The sequence below is a fragment of the Numida meleagris genome, chromosome 2, assembly GCF_002078875.1.
Source record: "Numida meleagris isolate 19003 breed g44 Domestic line chromosome 2, NumMel1.0, whole genome shotgun sequence".
Classification (NCBI taxonomy): Eukaryota; Metazoa; Chordata; class Aves; order Galliformes; family Numididae; genus Numida; species Numida meleagris.
In genome coordinates this window covers 145,104,256-145,122,384 of record NC_034410.1, presented here as the reverse complement: position 1 = coordinate 145,122,384, position 18,129 = coordinate 145,104,256, and the positions used below count along the sequence as shown (strand labels likewise).

General features: G+C 39.6%; 1 protein-coding gene across 8 annotated transcripts in view; it reads left to right on the top strand.

Annotated features, from left to right (window-relative positions):
- The window catches only part of TSNARE1 (t-SNARE domain containing 1), a 478,612-nt gene that overhangs the window by 305,020 nt on the left and 155,463 nt on the right, over positions 1-18,129 (top strand). For 7 of the 8 annotated variants that reach the window (XM_021387368.1, XM_021387366.1, XM_021387365.1 and 4 more), the window contains one exon: positions 547-629. The exons of the other annotated variant lie outside the window; for it this stretch is intronic. In XM_021387368.1, coding sequence (XP_021243043.1) covers positions 547-629 — 83 coding nt within the window. The remainder of the gene's footprint in view (positions 1-546; positions 630-18,129) is intronic. 8 annotated transcript variants of the gene reach the window in all.

Sequence of the window (18,129 nt, the reverse complement as noted above, 5' to 3'; positions counted from 1 at the left end):
CCATTGGATTTAGTGAGAGTGAGATGAGGTAGTAACCTCCCTGCTCTGCACTGGTGTAGTCTCACCTCGAACACTGTTTTTAGGTTTGGGTACCACAATATCAGAAGGACGTAAAACTATTAGAGAGCATCCAGACAGGGTTTTTTTAAGATGGTGAAGGGTCTGGAGGGGGTTATGTATGAGGAGCAGCTGAGGTCACCTTGGTTTCTTCAGCCCAGAGAAAAGGAGGCTGAGGGGATTTTTGGTAGTCCTGAGTGGAGCCAAGAGTTGGACTCTGTGAACCTTGTGGATCCCTTCCAGCTCAGGTTATTCTATGATGCCATGATTCTATTATCTGAGGACACTATCAGTCATACTGCTTCTGATAGGTTAGGTGTCTTCATTCATCAAAATGCAAAGCATTCTTCTTTCTCTGTAATGCAGTGTCTTGCAAAAAATGCTGCTTGTCTTTTTATGCCCACATGTAAACTGCTGAATTGCTGTTAGTATAAAGCTTTTGTTTTAGGTTTGTACCCTGTAATTATCTTCTATTATCTTAATTTGCAGATAGTATTGAAGCCAACATTGAGACTGCATCTTCTAATGTAGAATCAGCCAATGAGCAGTTGGCAAAAGCAAGCCAGCACCAAGTAAGTTGGTCTAAAAAGCCTTACAGATACATTCAGCAGTAGTATTTAAAATAAAATGAACACTTGACATCTGTGAACCACATGGCACATGGGCTGTGTTGGATTTGTGCTACCTGGAAAAATGATTAAGCATATTCTAAGTAAGAGCTATGTGTTTACATGCATATATATGTGATTGAATTATTGTAGCATTGGCAATTTGCATTAGAGTAGTCATTTAGAGATTTGCATATTAAAGAGCAGTTTCCCAGTAGGAAACTCAACAATTAGCTATTCTTGTTCTTGGAAAAATGTCATAAAAAGTACATCATTTAAGTGTATATGTGCTTCTTACTGGAGTGTTTCCTTAGAATCAGGCAATAGAGCTTTTCAAAAACAGCAGAATTGCCAAAAGACATGATGTGGTTGGTGAATGATGGCTATGGAAATTGTGTTCAGCACTTTTTAAAGGCAACTTGTGGGTTGGGTATTTTTTTTTCCCTTCTGTTTTTCTTTGCTGGAGCAGGAATAAAATACACACACAAAAAAAACCCCAAAACAAAACAAACAAAAAAAACATTAATCTTGTTTGAAAATAGCTTGACCAGAATTGGTCAATGGTATTTCAATGGTTACTTTCAAGGATGAAGTAAAAAAAAAAAAAAAAAAAGAATGAAACAAAGAAAAAATGTTATTGCTTACATTAAATTGACAGAAGAAAAGCTGCTACAGTTTCATTCTTTTCCTCAATCATAAATCGATTTGCTCAATTTTAAGGTGATTTTCATGTATCTGGAGTATTGTTATTACAAAACATAGCAGAGGTGCATGTGAATACTTAGTGCCTCCTCTTTGGTCCTCGGACACAATGAATTCTGCAGGTCTGAGATGAAGCTCCAGCCTGAAGGAGAAGGAATCATAGACATTTTACTGCATTAAAAGAGGGTAATGTGATTTTAAAATTATCTACAACTCATTTTCTGGTGAAATGTAGAATTGTGAGTAATAAGAAGTTTTGTAGAACTTTGATATTATGGAAACTAGATGTGGTCTTCAGCTACATTTTGGTTTTAAATCCATATATATTCAAGATAATGTGTGTTACCATGCATTTAATCCTGCATTTGCCTTGAAAATAGACTGTTGCATTTTTAGAGTGGGAAGTCTAAAATGAGACAAGAATAAATTTAATACTTGACAGCAGAGCAGATCGCAAAGCGTAAATGAGTTAATGACAATTTTGGCTAGGAAGGTTGGAGTAGTCAGGCAGAAAATGAACTCAAAGCAGTATAAAGGATCTGCTTTCTTCAACCAGCAGGAGCTGCTGAAATAACCTGTCCAGTTTGGAAGTCCATTATTCTTCAAATATGTTGATCAAGATGAAGATAGAGCCAGTCTTAGCAAGTCAACCACTTCTGTGAGCATAAAGAGACATGTACTGACTGTTATTTGTGGGAAAGCACTTTGTATCTTTCCATGCCCTTGAAACAAGTCTGTGTAGACGAACATCACTTAGATAAATTCTGCTGCCAAAGAAAATGGGCAATCTACTCCTGCTGTAGGGGATAGGTAGCTGGATGAGGATCGCTGTGTACAACCTCAGCTGTCTCTCTGTCACCTCTGTCACCTCTTTCATGAGATATGGACAGAAGATGGAGTGAAAATTTTGTGACTTTGATTGTTGGCCTGCTGCATGAGGTTTGTGTTTTATATCTGAAAGGACATTTTTCCAGTAATGTGACAAGAGTGGCTCTGGTCACACATCCCTCAAGAGCTTTTGTAGGAATTGATGATGGTGCCACTGCTGTATGTATGGATAGTCCGGTGAAGGTCTGGGTCATCCTTTCAGGTTGAGTGCCTAATTTTGACTATTTGAGGAAGGCAGAGAACGGTAGAATGATCAACTGGATGGCTTTGTGAGTCAGCTGCTTTCAAGGGAGCTGCTGTAACTTTACACCATTTAAAACCTCTTCTGTATTATTCTGTGCTACCTGGAGATTAATGGTTTTTAAATCTTACTGGTTAGTTTTCCTATTTTTTTAAGTTGTCAGTTCAGTAATGTATTTGGTTATTACCTAAGACCCCTAGCACAGTGTGATTGTCCTGTAAATGTAGAATGGCTTACAGATGTTTATTATTTATCCCTACTTATAGGGATATATATGCATATATGTATATGAATATGTGTTTGTGTGCATGTAGCATTTCGTGAGAGTATTGACAAATGTATATATAGATTAAGAAATCAGGAATGTCAACACAGCTGAAAAATTTAAGCAGAACACCTACTGTAGACCTTAATGAAGAGATTTCAGGAACAAAGGTTTAAGTGACAGGTTATTTAGCATAATGTTTGCATATAATGCAGTGCAGCGCATCAACAGTACAACTTGGAGCACCAGTCTCAAACCATCCATTAACATAACAAAGCATCAGTAAAGCTTTTCTTTAACTTTTTTCAAAATGAAGCATTTAGGCCTAATGCAGCAATAGAAATATTTAAACAGATATAAATACCTTCCCACTGAGTTCCTTTGCCTGCATTTTAATTTTGAAAGAGGCGCGCTCATCTTGAGATGTTGGTGCTAGCAACAAAATTTTCCAATTTGATACAAATTTTTACGTGCTGCATCTAAACCCTTCCACCAAGAAAAACATACAAACAAATGAAAGCATCCACCAACTTAAAACAATAATAGAGCCAATTAGAGGGAAGTATATTCAATGGATGTGTGCTTGCAGGCTGCATCATGGAGTGGGTACAACTCCTGTTGTACAAGGCAGGGTAAGACAGCCAAGAGAGTAGACTGTCTCAATTGCTCATTACACTCCTGATCTTAGATGCCATAGGAAGTCTCTATGAGTACCATAATTGGCTTTACCTCCTGACAATAACACTTCTCTGCTTCATCAGGTAAATTCACTAAGGACTCTGTTGTGCTCAGATGTTACAGAGGCTCTGTGGGCACTGTAGAAAAGTAGCAATAAACATAATGCTTATGTGTATTCGTGATGTAGCAAAAATGTCTTATGTCATAATCATTTATTTCCATATGGGAAATAAATAAATAAATTATAAATATTATTATAAAATTATAATTATATAAATAAATTATTTTCCATATTTCCATTTATCCACCATATGGGTGGTGACGCACTGGAACAGGTTGCCCAAGGAGGTTGTGGATGCCCCGTCCCTGGAAGCATTCAAGGCCAGACTGGACGTGGCTCTGGGCAGCCTGGTCTAGTGGTTGGCAACCCTGCACTCAGCAGGGGGGTTGAGACTCGATGATCCTTGAGGTCCTTTTCAACCCAGGCCATTCTATGATTCTATGATTCTATGATTCCACAAATATTTCCCTGACATTGTAAATCATTTGATATTATTTCAGATTTACTTGACTTATGTTGGGTGATATGTGCTTGCTATATCTTCACTGCAATATAAGATGTGATAGTTGGACTTGTAATTAATCATGAGCAGAGAAAATACTGCATCCCAAAGGCATAAAATGTTTAGTGGGAGCTGTCACAGCTTTGAAAGAAATATATTTTTTTACATCTTTAAAACTTTTAGTCCAACCATCAACCCATACCCACCATGTTCTCTAACCGTGTCCCTTATTGCCATATCTCCACGTTTCTTGAACACCTCCAGGGATAGTGACTCCACCGTCTCCCTGCGCATCCCGTGCCAATACCTCACCACTGTTTCTGAGAAGAAATTTTTCCTAATATCCAATCAGAACCTCTCCTGGAGCAACGTAGAGCCATTACCTCTTGTCCTAAGGGTTTACTGAAGAAAACACAAGTGTCTGTGGTGGAAGACTGTATGTCTGAGTTAGATGTGTGGACTTACTTTACATTCACAAGGAGGAGGAATTGCTACCTACACTGTAGTCTTACAGAGATGTCTAACATAACTGATGATTTCCTCTCTCAACATACCTCTTCTCTCTGTCTCTGAATTCTGGACTTTATCAATAAATAACCTTGCAAATATTTCAAAGGGAAATAAATCCCATGCAAATCACCTCTTCATAAAAAAAAAAAAAAATGGGGTATTTAAGACCTGCCTAGATGCTTTCCTGTGCAACCTACAGTAGGGAACCTGCAGGAGGGGGCTGGACCAGATGATCCCTAGAAGTCCCTTCCAAGCCCTATGATTCTTCAATTCTGTGATTAGCTTAGTTGTGATGGGCATTGCACAGAGGGGCTGGCTGCAGTGAGATGAGCCATGCTGCTTCGCTCAGTTTGTTCATAGCTTCCTGCAGATGGACTGGGAGGAAGAAAAAGAAACCAATGCAGACTCCGCAGATACATATTAAACCAGTTACTCTTTTTGATGCAAAGTTTGGCCTAAGTTCATCTTGTCCGCACTGACTGAAGGACTCTATGCACTGACTGTTGAAGCTCATTTGTTTTGGAAGAGCTGCTTGTGTCACTCTGATTAATGCTGTTTGCTTTCCTTCCCTCTATCCTCTGTGGAAGTCAAGCTAATTTGGATTCACTGGCATTGCAAAGGCAAGCAACAGTTCAGTGACCCACTTGTGTAGTCTAAGAACAATGATTTTTTTGCCTGTAAAGAAGCAATTCCTGGGCCTGGCTTTCAGCAATGCACAGAGGGGCACTTTCAAGGCTGGAGCTTTATGGAAAAAGCCTTGTAAATATTTCACATTTGCAGACAGATCTTTTTGCTGGGGGATCACCGATAAAGAGCTTCCCTCAACTTTTGCACAAATAACTCATTGGTACTTGAAAAAAAAAAAGGAAAATTTGAATTTCAGAATCACCTTCTTGTATTCTAGTCCTCGCTGTAAGGTGCAGTGTAAACCATCAACCTCTTAGAATCATAGAATCATTAAGGTTGGAAAAGACCACTAAGATCATCTAGTCCAATTGTCAACCCATCGCCACCATGCCCACTAACCATGTCCCTCACTGCCATATCCAACCCGAGGCTACCCTGGCGCAGCTTATGGCCATTATCTCTCCTCTTATCACTGCTACCTCAGACAGGAGGCTGAGCCCCACTTCATTACAACCTCCTTACAAGGAGTTGTAGAGAGCTATAAGGTCTCCCCTGAGCTTCCTCTTCTCCGCGGTAAACAATCACAGTTCCCTCAGTCTTGTTCCCTTTTGTTGCTGTTGCTTTGCTGCATCTGTCAAGAATATGAGTGTGGCTGAGTTTGCTGCTTCTTTGGGTAATTAGCACTTACTTATTATTTGGAGGATTATGAAGTTATTTCTTCTTCTGGCAGTTTCTGCCTATGAAAGTGATGGGAGCTGAATTAAAGCTGCAGTATGAGCTCAGAGCTCTGTAAGGACTCCAAGCAAAAGCTGATACTGAAGTGACTGTGTAATTACACAACTAAGCCTTAATCTCCCGCTTCAGCAGCATAAGGAAACTTCGCTGCCATCCGGAGCCCTCGTGATTCTGTGCCATGATCTCCACTTAATAGAAACGTCCTACCTAAACTGACTTCACCTCCCAAATGTGCCCATCTTGCAATGGTCATGGCACTGAACCTGCCAGAGTTCAAGAAACATCTGGACAGTGCTCTCGGACATATGATCTGATTTTTGGGTGGTTCTGTGTGGAGCCAGGAGTTGGATTTGATTATCCTTATGGGTCCCTTCCAAGTCAGGATACTCTGATTCTATGATTTCCACTCAGAACTGATTTATCCAACTTCAGATGCATTTCTCTCCCGCAACACTTGTGTTCTTTCCACTCCTCTCTCCCTTGAAACCCTATCTTTTCATTTTCTCACTCAATCCCAGTCTCTCCATGCTCACCTGTTGGATGCATGTTTTCCAGTAAACGCTTCCTTCAGAATAATCCCATTAATATGCTTGCCCCAGATTGCTCAACTCCATAGGGGGGTTTGGCTGAACCACCTGTCAGATGTGCCCTCACATTCTTTGTGCTGCTACAGAGCCTCAGAGCAGCTCCTTGCTGAATGTTTGTCCCTGCTTTTAGTCTCCTTTTCTCACTGAGTTGCTGTGCAAGGCGCACAGGGCAGTGCTTCATGCAATTAAATGGCATTGCTCTTTAGCTTCCTTTGACAAACAGGCAGCCGAAGCAGGTGAGTGGTATAAAATTTGTGGTTCCTTTTCTCCTTGCTCCACTGGCTCCTTGTGACAGATGAGCTGAGATTTTGGAGTGTTTTATTTTGAAGCAACTTCTGTTTGCATGTGTTTCGTTGTTGTTGTTGTTGTTGCTGTTGTTTTACTGTATTTTAATCCATTTGCAAAACAGCTGCTTACCATAGGAAATTGGTGTTCGAGTCAGCAGCAGTCCAAGTGATAAATGAACTGCATGAATGCAGCAACTTAACCTCAGTGAGGACTGAGACATACCATTTATTTAAATCTCACTTATTTTTTTATGTAAATAATGGCTCTGTGTGATCAAATATCTATTGGGAAAGGATTTGTGTAGAGCTTTTTGCAGTTGGGTACTATTGCATGTGAAGGCAAAAGGGTACTATTGCATGTGAAGGCAAAATCTTTCAGGTGTTTTGTAGTCAACCGAACAACTGAACATCTCTTCATTTGTACCATCAAAAAGAGAGTTTACTCAGCCAAGTGGTAGTTTAATCTTTCTTTCTTTTATTATAAACCATGGCCTGAAGGATTTTTCGAAGTAAAAAAAAGTTGTCAATTACGAGCATCTTATTTAAATGAAATCACTACTTTTTCAAGTAGGAAGCAAAAATAGCAATAGAGGAGAGGGAAAGGATATGACGGAAGGGGGGGGAACATGGTTTGCAGTGAGGCATTGCTGACGGAACTGCTCTGGCTGGCATAAGGATGAGTGTGTAGCTGTAGTGTTTAGCAATTGTTTGTCAAATGGCCTTGGAAGTATCCAGCACTGGGGCTAGACTGCATCAAAATGAAGGAATATTCATTACATTGTACATGAATGTCTGGATTTGGTATTTCAGTGGCGAAGGTTCTATGTGTGAGGGCTGAACAAGTATGATCTGTGACAATTTGGAGGCGGCAGAAGGAATTCACATTCTGTCTTTTGTTGTTCTATTTCATTTGTTTAACAAAATCTCTTTCCAGGGTACAATTTCATTTCAAGAGGTCAGAGATTTAAAAGCAATTTTCCCTTACTGACGGCAGCATAAAGTAGTGAGTTACGTTTCTCTTAGTGGCCTCATTTAACTGAGAAGTGAATGGAAATCCTTGGTAACTGAGTGGAAAACCACATGTAGAGTTATCCTTGTGCCCAGTGGTGGCAAATACAATCAGTTGCATTGCCCAAAGGTTAAAGCTTTGAGAAATGGTATTAAACATGTCTTTTGATGGGGCTAGGAATAACAGGAAGTTAGGAATATTAACACTGGAGATGTATACCTAATCTGACATCTGATGAAAACCAGGAATAGAAAGAAAGTATCCCACTTTGAGTCCCAGCTGTACAGCCTGGAGCGATATTATGCTGGACTGTGATCTTGTCAGATCTCATCAAGTAGCAAAATGGTTGGATTTGGTCATTGTTTGTACTGGAAACCTCCACTGAAAACCTTCACATACGAGTAGCAGTGCTTCCTTCTGTTCACTGGGTAGCACCTTCTGAGTGATTCCTTTCTGGCACAGGGACATCATCCAAGAAGTGAACTGCTCCTGAAACTTCATCACATTTTGATAATCAGTGTCAGTAAAGATGTCACGCTGGTTTCAAAAGCAGCACAAATAGTTGAATTTCAGTATGGGGGCTTATCTCCTGATTTCCATGTCTTAATGTTTTACTTAGTTCACATAAGCATGAGTTTATCAGTTCATCTTTTAAATAGGAACAACGTATGGACATATAATGAGTGTAGGGTCAGCTCACCTGACTTGATACTTAAAATTTGGGCAGTTAGTGCAAACCAAGCTAAGCTTCCTTTGCATGCAACTCTCGAAGACAGTTTATCGTGCTTCTCTTGGATACTGTACCTTGGTCTGTGATTAAGATGTTCACCCTGGAGGTGAACATTTGCTTTACTGCTAATAGAGAGGTACCATCAAGGACACACCTAACTATTAGGCAGCTGAGGCACAATTTGTTTGCATAAAAATAGAGATTTTATATCCTTCTGAGCTGAGTAGGGCAGCCAGCTGTGTTCCTGGCTTCCACTATGGTAAGCTGTTGTTCCACTGAAAAATCACAAGTCACCTCTGCCAGTCATATTTAAATGTTATTGGGAACCTGGGGTGCCTTTAATTATCAGAAGTAGCTGAGAAAGCAAGTGCATATTCACCTACTGGTTTTTTGTTTTTTTGGGTTTTTTTTTGTTTTTTAATAACAATAGCAATATCATTCATGAAAGCAAAATGTTATGTAAGATGAAAAAATGTTACGGAAAATGGAATTGCATTTATTTCTTTTTTGGGAAAGCCTGAAAACAGTTTCATTAATGTTCTTTTCCATATTGCTGAAAGAAATCACAGGCATGATAGGATACATTTGTAGTACAGCTACAAGGTCTTGGCCCAGACCTATCAGATTTTGTGAACAGGCATGGTTAAATACAATTTAGGAGATAAGACAGTCTCACTAAACCTGACTTGAGAGATATGTAAAACTCTTTAAGACATTTGGAAATTAAGAATTAAAAGCTTGGGAGTTCAGTGGAGCATGGGTCGAAATGAGGTTCCATTTCACTTTGAAAAAGAGATTGCATATCTTTATTTGTGAAGAACTGTCATAGAGAAAGGTGATGAGAGAGAGTTGATTTCCTGGACTTTAAGAAACACTTTCTAAAACAATAGTGCATAAGGATTACATTTATCTAGAAAATTCATAGGGAATGAGGTACTGTTGCTAGACCCAGGCTTGTTCTTGTATAATCAACTATAATTTGTCTTCAGTTCTTCGTACATCTCACACAGTTGTCCCATCTTTGGTCATTCCCATATTCCCTATTGGCTGACGCATATGTAGATACCTGCAAAAATTTGGGGATCATAGGTTTCCTCGTCATTTCTTCACATGGAATATGGTGACTAAGCACAGGTCTCACTTGCTTTTGTGATCAGAGGACACCAAAATGTCTACACTTGGTCCATAGCCACATGGCATACACCAGGGCTTTCCTGAACAGATGAAGGAATCCTCTTGGTTGGGATTTAGTTTTAAATGAAGATACATGATCTTATCTCACTACACATAAGCACCTACATTTGAATTAAGAGTCTGAAGCCCCGTAGTTTTTGATGGAAATTGATTGTACAATTTAGTTGCCACAACACTGGCATCTAATGTCATTTGAGATGCACTTGGAGATCCCGAACAGGCATATAAGGCTGACATGTATGAGAGACTTACTACAGGAAACCCACAACCTTACAACCTCTTTGGCTGGCAATGGGATGTCAGTTGATACTAGGATACTTCTATGTGGTCAGCTGAATTGCCAACTCAACACCATAAACAGATGCTGGAAAAAGATTCATCTCATGCCCCAGTAAATGTCTACTTTGAAGCTATCTGATTCACTCTCTAGTTTCTCAGATGGGTTCTCAAAGATACTCCCATGACTATATTAGGCACTTTGACATGATAGTCTGTGTTTAGGTATGGACGCATATTGCCAAACTACTGCTGAGAGTGGAAACTGAGTTAAGTGGAAAAGAAAAAAGTGGAACGGTCAGGCTTAGAGAGCTTGAACCATCTGTATCCATCACAGGGCAGCTCCTACCCTCATCCCACAGAGACCACCACTGCAGGCCCGTTCTGCCAACACCTGGGCACTGACGCCAAATACATATTCTTATGCTAATATTTTTATAGATATCTGAAAAAAATAATATTATTGCTAAATATTGTTCTTCATATTTTATTGTACTCTAATATCAAGCAGGACTTTTTTTTTTTGGTCATTACGCTTGATAGTTTGAAAGCATCAGGAGAACTGATTTTACCTCTTTGCTATTGATCATAATCCAACAAACACAACTTCCCAGTGAGACAAACTTAAAGTGAAAATCTTTTCATAGGCTCTTTTTTTTCCATGTAGATGTTGGAGCTTAACTTTTAAGCTAAAAAATCAGTTACTTGGATGTGTTTTTAAATCTTTAACAGGAAACAGGTGTTTTGAATGCAGATCGTATGTCACAGAGAAAGTTTGTTGTGGATTTTTGTCATCTAATAGATTAACAAATTTTGGGATGTAGACTGCCTGTGGACTTCCTGTTTAACAGAAATGACTGGCAACTTCAGAAGAAGAGGACCAGATTTTGTAGGCTGCTGTAATGGATTAAGTTGGAAAATATGCAGCTTTCAGCTCTGTAGGAAATAAATATTGAATTCATTTTGGTGCAGTTCCTTCTTTCTTTGCTGTTTGTTCAGGACAAGAGAAGAATGTTCGCTGAGTCCATTGATTCAGGCTACAAAACCTATGAAGAATCACATATGTACGTGGTTGAATGAGACATTTGTCCTATGAATTCATTAGGTGCTTTTGCAAAAGCTGCACTGTTTGGTACAGGATAAAATTACTTTATGGACACTGTCCCAATTTTTTTGCAAGCAGCCCTGTATATCACTCAGATACTGTTGAGCAACCATAAACTCAGTGAGTCCTACCAGGTAAGCCAGTTACCAGTTCTGTCTCAGCAGCCCCTCCAATTTTAACATTACTGTTGTCTGTATTTCCTAATAAATGAGTCACTAGCCAGCAAGCTCTTCTGGCTTGGTTCTTACATTTCTATAAACAGTTCATATGAAAAATTACATCAGTGATCTCAGTGCAATTAAACTAATCTAAAGAATGTCAGAGACTGAGGCTGCACTTGGAAAGTCTCATCATCGTTCTAAGTGAATGGGGAGACACTTGCAGACATTCACCCAAATGAAAATCTGTCAGTAAGTTTTGGTTTCCCTAGGAGTATTTGAAAAGCTGAGTAGCTCACGTTGACTGGCTCTGCTCAAACCAGTAGGAGTATCAGTCTTTTGGTTTTCTATTTGGTTTCTTCCAGTAGAAAGAAAATCTAACCCTGGGCTTATTTTAACCACTGAAGTTAATCTTCACGTAGTATAAATACATGGAGCTGCCTGGACTTAAGATTTTTACAGCAGTTGAGAAATGTCCCTGTTTCTATTACAACTGAGTTATATCAGTTCTCATTGTTTATTTACTTATTCATGGCCTATGGAGGCCATCAAGGATTACTCTCAGCTTATATACTTCTGTACTGCTGCGTACCATTTTGAAGTAACCTTTTTGTCAACACTGAGACAAATATTCCATTACACTACTTCTACGTTCTGACGAGAATCCATCATCAAACTATATTTTGCTGTTTAATATTTTTACAAGAGGAGCTGGTGTAAGTCTGTGGATATCATGCCAGGGAGTAGGGCATCCTTAAATTCTTCTGGAGAAAAACATTAAAATTGTGTTGTTAGAATTAAATAAAAATTATGCAAGTTTCTACAAAATGAGTATGCCCAAGTGATTTGGCTGTAGAGGGACTTCAGAGGGATTGTTTAGAAGATGTACTCTGTGGGAAGAGCCTACTACAAACTCAGAGGTTTCTCGTTCCAGAAGAAGAGGCAGACCAAGGAAAAGTTATGAAGTCAGTTGCTCGTCAGGAAGATCAGTGGATGATACTATGCAGGTGCATGTTTTGTCTGGAACGCAGGAGACCACTGAAGAAGCTGAGGTCCTGACAGCAGTGGATACCCCATCCCTCGAGACCTTCAAGGTCAGACTGGATGGGGCTCTGAGCAGTCTGATCGAGCTGGAGGTGTCCCTGTTCAGTGCAGGGGAGTTGACTAGATGACTTTTAATGGTTCTTTCCAATTCAAATGATTCTATGCCCCTCTCCAGAGAAACACTTTCATGTCCTACTAGCATCAACATCAGAGCTCTCAAACCTACAGGAGCTCATCTTTGAAAGCTCAGTGGAACAGGAAGGCCAGCATACAGGTTAGTGGGTTCATCCTCATAGGGAGGCATTTTCAGTGCAGGGCTGCACCTCTGCTGTCCACTTACCTTTTGGATAGGTAGGGGGCAGACCTTGGAGCAAACTAGGATTGAAGTCTCCTCTGGAATGATCTTAAATGTCTAAGAAACATGTAAAGGAATAATGCCCTCTCATAAAACACGAATTCATTATTTAGTTTTTTTTAAGATGGTTCGTAAGAAAAAAAATTACACAGTGGGTCAAAAGTTCATTATAATTTAGAAGTCACAATAAATACTTCAAGAGTTCTTTTTTTATTGGATGCACCTTGTATATATTCTCCATAGCTTGCTTGCTTTTTTTTTTCTCCTGGTGAGGGACAACATATCATTCTTTTTTATAGACAATAGTACTGTCCATTTATGAGAAACAGTTCTTGCATCAGTTCATTTTTACTGTAGAAGACATTTTTCTTACATAGATCTGAAACTTATAAAAAAGTAAAATAAACTCCATTTTTATTTATCTGTACTCTTTAGAGTCTGTCCCAGGGGATATTACTCTTTTCTGAAAACTTTTTTTTTCTTTTCTTTTAAAGAAAAAGAAACCATCTGCAAGGATATAGTAACTTAGGGTTTTCACTGATGTCAAAGACATATTTCTCTTTGCCATTAATGGGAGTAGAATAGAGCTCTGTCTACTACAAAGGTGATATTTGCTGATTTAATAGTACTGGGTAGTTTATTTTTTCAGAGTAGAGGAATCTGAAATTCCGCTTACGGTCTCAAGCTTTCCCTGATGCTCTCCTCAGTTATGTCTTTAAAAGATAATGGAGTTATTATTGAATATTTAGAAGTATAAGAATGTAATAGTGACTGTTTTCAGCTATCACCAACATCATCAAACTTTTCATGATCAAATTTTGCTGTAAGTTCCAGTTTGTATGTCCTGAAAGAAAAAGAAATGCCATGTAGTAATTCTTCATTGTTGTCTTCCTGGGAAAGCCTGGACTACATATTTCCCCAAAACTCAGAAATGGGGTCCCTTCCTGCCTTCAGTTTTAAACCTTGTATTTCCAAGGCATTCTGTGATTCTCGTGCACTTCATTAGGGCAGTCAAAGAATTAGAATCATAGAATTAGCTAGATTGGAAAAGACCTACAAGATCATCCAGTCATGATGCTGTGTGAGCCAAAAACCGTTGTTTGGAGGTGCCTGCTTCTTTCTGTTATTTCTGGAGCAAATGTGAGACTATAGTTGGATCCTACTAGCATATCATACTGCTGCATTTTCTTTTGTTGGTGATATTTTTGTCTTCTTGTGTGTGTATACATAGAATCAAATAACAGAATAAACTGAAGGTTGTTGGGGAATTTTACGTTGGCAGACTGTAGTACCCACACAGACATGATCTCAGTGAAATAATAATTTAATTCTGTTAGTGCTGCTGAAGGCTTCAGCAAGGCTGTGCTGACCAGTGTTGGGCATTCATTTCAAGGGACAGACCAGTTAATGAGAATGGGAAAGCAACAGGAGTGATCTGAGGATGAGCATCCCAGACTGCAGAGGAGAGATTACAAAAAGAGAGTCGGTTAGGCTAAAAAAGACAAGATGGAGGGATGATAACAGTCTGTGGGTACAAAGAACTGTGCTGCAAAGGGAAAAGAATAATCATTTCTGTTTTGTTTATTACAGAAGGAAGAAAAACAAGAAGTAGTGGGATTAAATTGCAACAGGAAAGAATCAGAGTAGATATTAAGAAAGAGTTACTTAATAATAAGGAACATGAAATACTTACTGGGGAGGTTTTAGGCTCTCCAGTACCAGATATCCGTAACAGTATCTCGTGAAACATATTTCAGGAAGGATATTCATATCATTGCTTTTACTCTTGCCTGACAGATCACACTGCAAGGTGCAATGTAAACAGGATATGTTCATATTGTATCACAAACCATCATTATCTCATCAGAGGATGCTGCAGCTGTGAATTCTTTGGTTTTCATTCTCATCCTCTTCTCCTCCCCCATGTCCTCCTTTCCAAAAGAAAAAAAAAAAAAAAAAGAAAGAAAAAGGTGTCTTTCTTCTAGGCACCTTCTTTAGGGACCAAAGTCACTGATTTGATTTGACAGAGGTGGTGAGACTCAGCATTTTCTGTCAACTTTCGTTAGAGTGGTTGTTGGTTACAAACCCTGTAAATCACTTTGCCTTGTCCAAACATTTTCTGCCTGGCTCTCAGATGTCCTGACTGTGGTTGGCAATCATCCTTTATTCTCCAGAACACAGTATAGAGTATATAGCACTTTGGATGAAGTTGTTGAGCTACACGGGGATAGAAGGTGAAATCTGTGGGAGCTAGGCTGACATTGCACTCCTCTTGAAGAGTGACAGGTAATGATCGTGTTTCATTTTAACAAGCTGTTTGAATTCTGAGTCCTGATTATATTTGACCAGCACCAGGGATGGAAATTGAGAGGGTTTATAGGAAGAGGAGAAACTAATGTGCTGATCTCGCTGTAGGTGTCCCTGTTTATTGTATGGGAGTTGAACTAGATGATCTTTAAGCGTCTCTTCCAACTCATACGGTTCTATAATTCTATGATGGTAGAAGTCAGGAGGAAATTAATCTATATTCTTCAACACAGTAAGACTAAGGGCTGTCCTCTGGTTCCAAACACCTGATTATGTTCCCACAGTTGAATTGTCTTCTGTGCAGGAAGAAGGTGACAGCTTCCAAGGTGTCCACGAAGCATGTTACTGTAGACCTGGGTTAATGGGAGAACAGGACAAAGCTGAATCACAAAGCATGCCAAATTAAAGGGTGTGGGTGATGGCGAGCTACATTTTGTGCTTGTACCTTGTTCTGATTCCTAAATGTTATTCTTCTGATGCATTTAGAGGTGAACTTTGTGTTCTCGTTGGGGTCTTGTTTGATTGTGTAGATTTCTTTCTGCTTTGCTTTTTGGAAATATTTATAAACAGAAGATAAACTTCTTTAACCCACAGTCTTTGAAGTAGTTGCAGTGTGGTTAGCAAGGATATTGCACAGTTGTTTTACTTCTGGTGTTGATTTTTCGTGGCTGTAGAGGAATTACTGATACAATATGAAAGGCCCGGCTTTTTTCCATGCTAAAAAAAGATAATAGAGGCAGCATGAAGAGGCAAATGAGGCACTATTTGGATGCCTAGACTCTTACAGAGACCATCTGAAACAAGGAAACAAATATATTCTATCATGAATATATAGGTGATGCTCCTTAATTGGCTATTAGCTTCTAGAAATGGTAACTAGAATTCACAGCTTTTAGGAATAGATACGCTGGAGGAACAGAGAGAGAGAGAGAAATGACATATTTCTCTATCTACCCAGAAATTCATTTCAGAGAGAAAAAGAATACCAAATATAGGTACTGCTCGCATAAAGACAAATTGTGTTGGCAGGGAGGACATTAAATTCTGTGTACTGTGCATAAAGAAGGTTTAAACGTAGTAGAGGACAAGCAGCATGCAATGAAGTAAGACCTGAAAATCTAAAAATTCAGAAATGAGGACAGCGTGCCCAAGACCAGGCAGCAGATTGATCTATGCAGTAGGAAATGAGGCCACAAAGTAGAAGGAGGTGAGAGACAACGTCTAGTAGATCAGGGCCTACACTGTTTTAAGTGACATTTCTCTGTAATTACTTGGAATGCTTTTAGCATGCAGTGGGAAGAGTCACAAAGATTCTGCTCTTGATGTCATTGTCATCAATTGGAAGTAGCATCATGGAATTAGTCCAGAAATAATTTGGTATGAGGAGAGGAGGGTTCATCCCACTCTTTCCAACTGCTGATTCTGAACCAAGTGAGGGATACTTCCTGCTTTTTTACCTCCAAACTGTTGCCTTACTGAACAAAACTGTAGCGAACTCTCCGAAAGGAGGTTGTAGCGAAGTGGGGGTCAGCCTCCTCTCCCTGGTAACAGTGACAGGACAAAATATAATGGCCTTACGTTGCATGAGGGGAGATTCAGGTTGGATATTAGGAAAAATCTCTTCTCAGAAAGAGTAGTGAGGCATTGCAACAGGCTGCCCTGGGAGGCGGTGGAGTCACTGTCCCTGGAGGTGTTCTGAAAGTGTGTAGACGCGACACTGAGGGACATGGTTTAGTGGGAATTGTGGGGATGGGCCAGCAGTTGGATTTGATGATCTTAGTGGTCTTTTACGACCTTAATGATTCTGTAATTATGTGATTCTATGAAATGCCTGCAGTGTATGCTGGTTTTGGCATACTGTGCTGCATAGCAGTCTGCTGCATCAATAACCATTACCATGTAAATCCAGAGACTATCAGGAATTAGATTACTTCTGCAGCATGCATCTCTAGTCTCCTTCAGTAGCATTGCCTTCAGCAACAGGCAGCATAGGTATAGGTTTACTGCTATACTGTAGCCTCCCTTGTGTTTTAGCATCCAAAGGCAATTAGGATTGAACAATAGAAAGTGGTGTTTGAATCAATGTTCACAAGCAGATCATAAAATTCTGGTGTATGTGCTCTGTTTTCAGAAGGGGATAAATTGTTGACCACCACATAGCCATCTACAAATGTCTCTTCAGTGAAAAACAAGCATATACTTGTAGGGCAAAACTGCCTCATGTACTTTCTGGTCTGTCCTTTAGATACAGTTTCAGTGCCTAAAAAAGTCAGTGCTCTGTTCCCATAACACTTCAGAAAGACAAAAGAGGATCTTTTCAGATTTACTGAAGACCAGTAAAAGAAGGACACATCTCCAGAAGATAGAAGGGAAGACACAGTTTTGACTCTACGCTCTGATCCTCTGTCTCATCACCTGCTGATTTAATATTGTAGCCAGTCTTCTATCCCTTTGGGTCGCTTATCTCCACAGAACAGAGATAAGGATTTTCAAACATATGCTACAGTCATAGAATTATAGAATCATAGAATCATTAAGGTTGGAAAAGACTCTAGGATCCTCAAGTGTGTTCAGGAAACGTTTAGATATTGTACGAAGGGACGTGGTTTAGTGGTGAAATATTGGTGGTAGGTGGATGGTTGAACTAGATGATCTTGGAGGTCTTTCCCAACCTTGGTGATTCTGCGATTCTACTATTCTAAGTCCAACCGTCAGCACATCACCACCATGCCCACTAAAGATGGTTATTTCACTTCCTCATCTGTGTCTACAGAGAAGGAGAGAAGGAGCACCAAAACACTGAATCACTCCTCTGAGCCAGAATTAATCCCACTAAAAGACAAGATGGTCAGCAGATTCCTTTCCATTCACCAGCTTCTTACATGTTTGAACTGACCAGGAGGAAGATGAAAGATCTACTTAACAGACAGCATCATGATGTAGAATTGCTTCAGTGAGCTGACAAGAGTACCCAAAACACACTAACCTCTCTGTCACAGTGCTCACTGTGGGCTCATTAGCGCTCTGAACAAAATGAGTAAATTTGCTTGCACCCTGCCAGAGCTGAGCTGGTTCTGGCTTGTCACCTTGCTAACAAAATGTGCTGGTGTACTGGTACTTGAAAGCATCATCGGATATCAACCTGGTAAAAGCTGCAGATCAATAAAGCTTTGCTGAATTTTGCTGTGACAGCATAAGACATT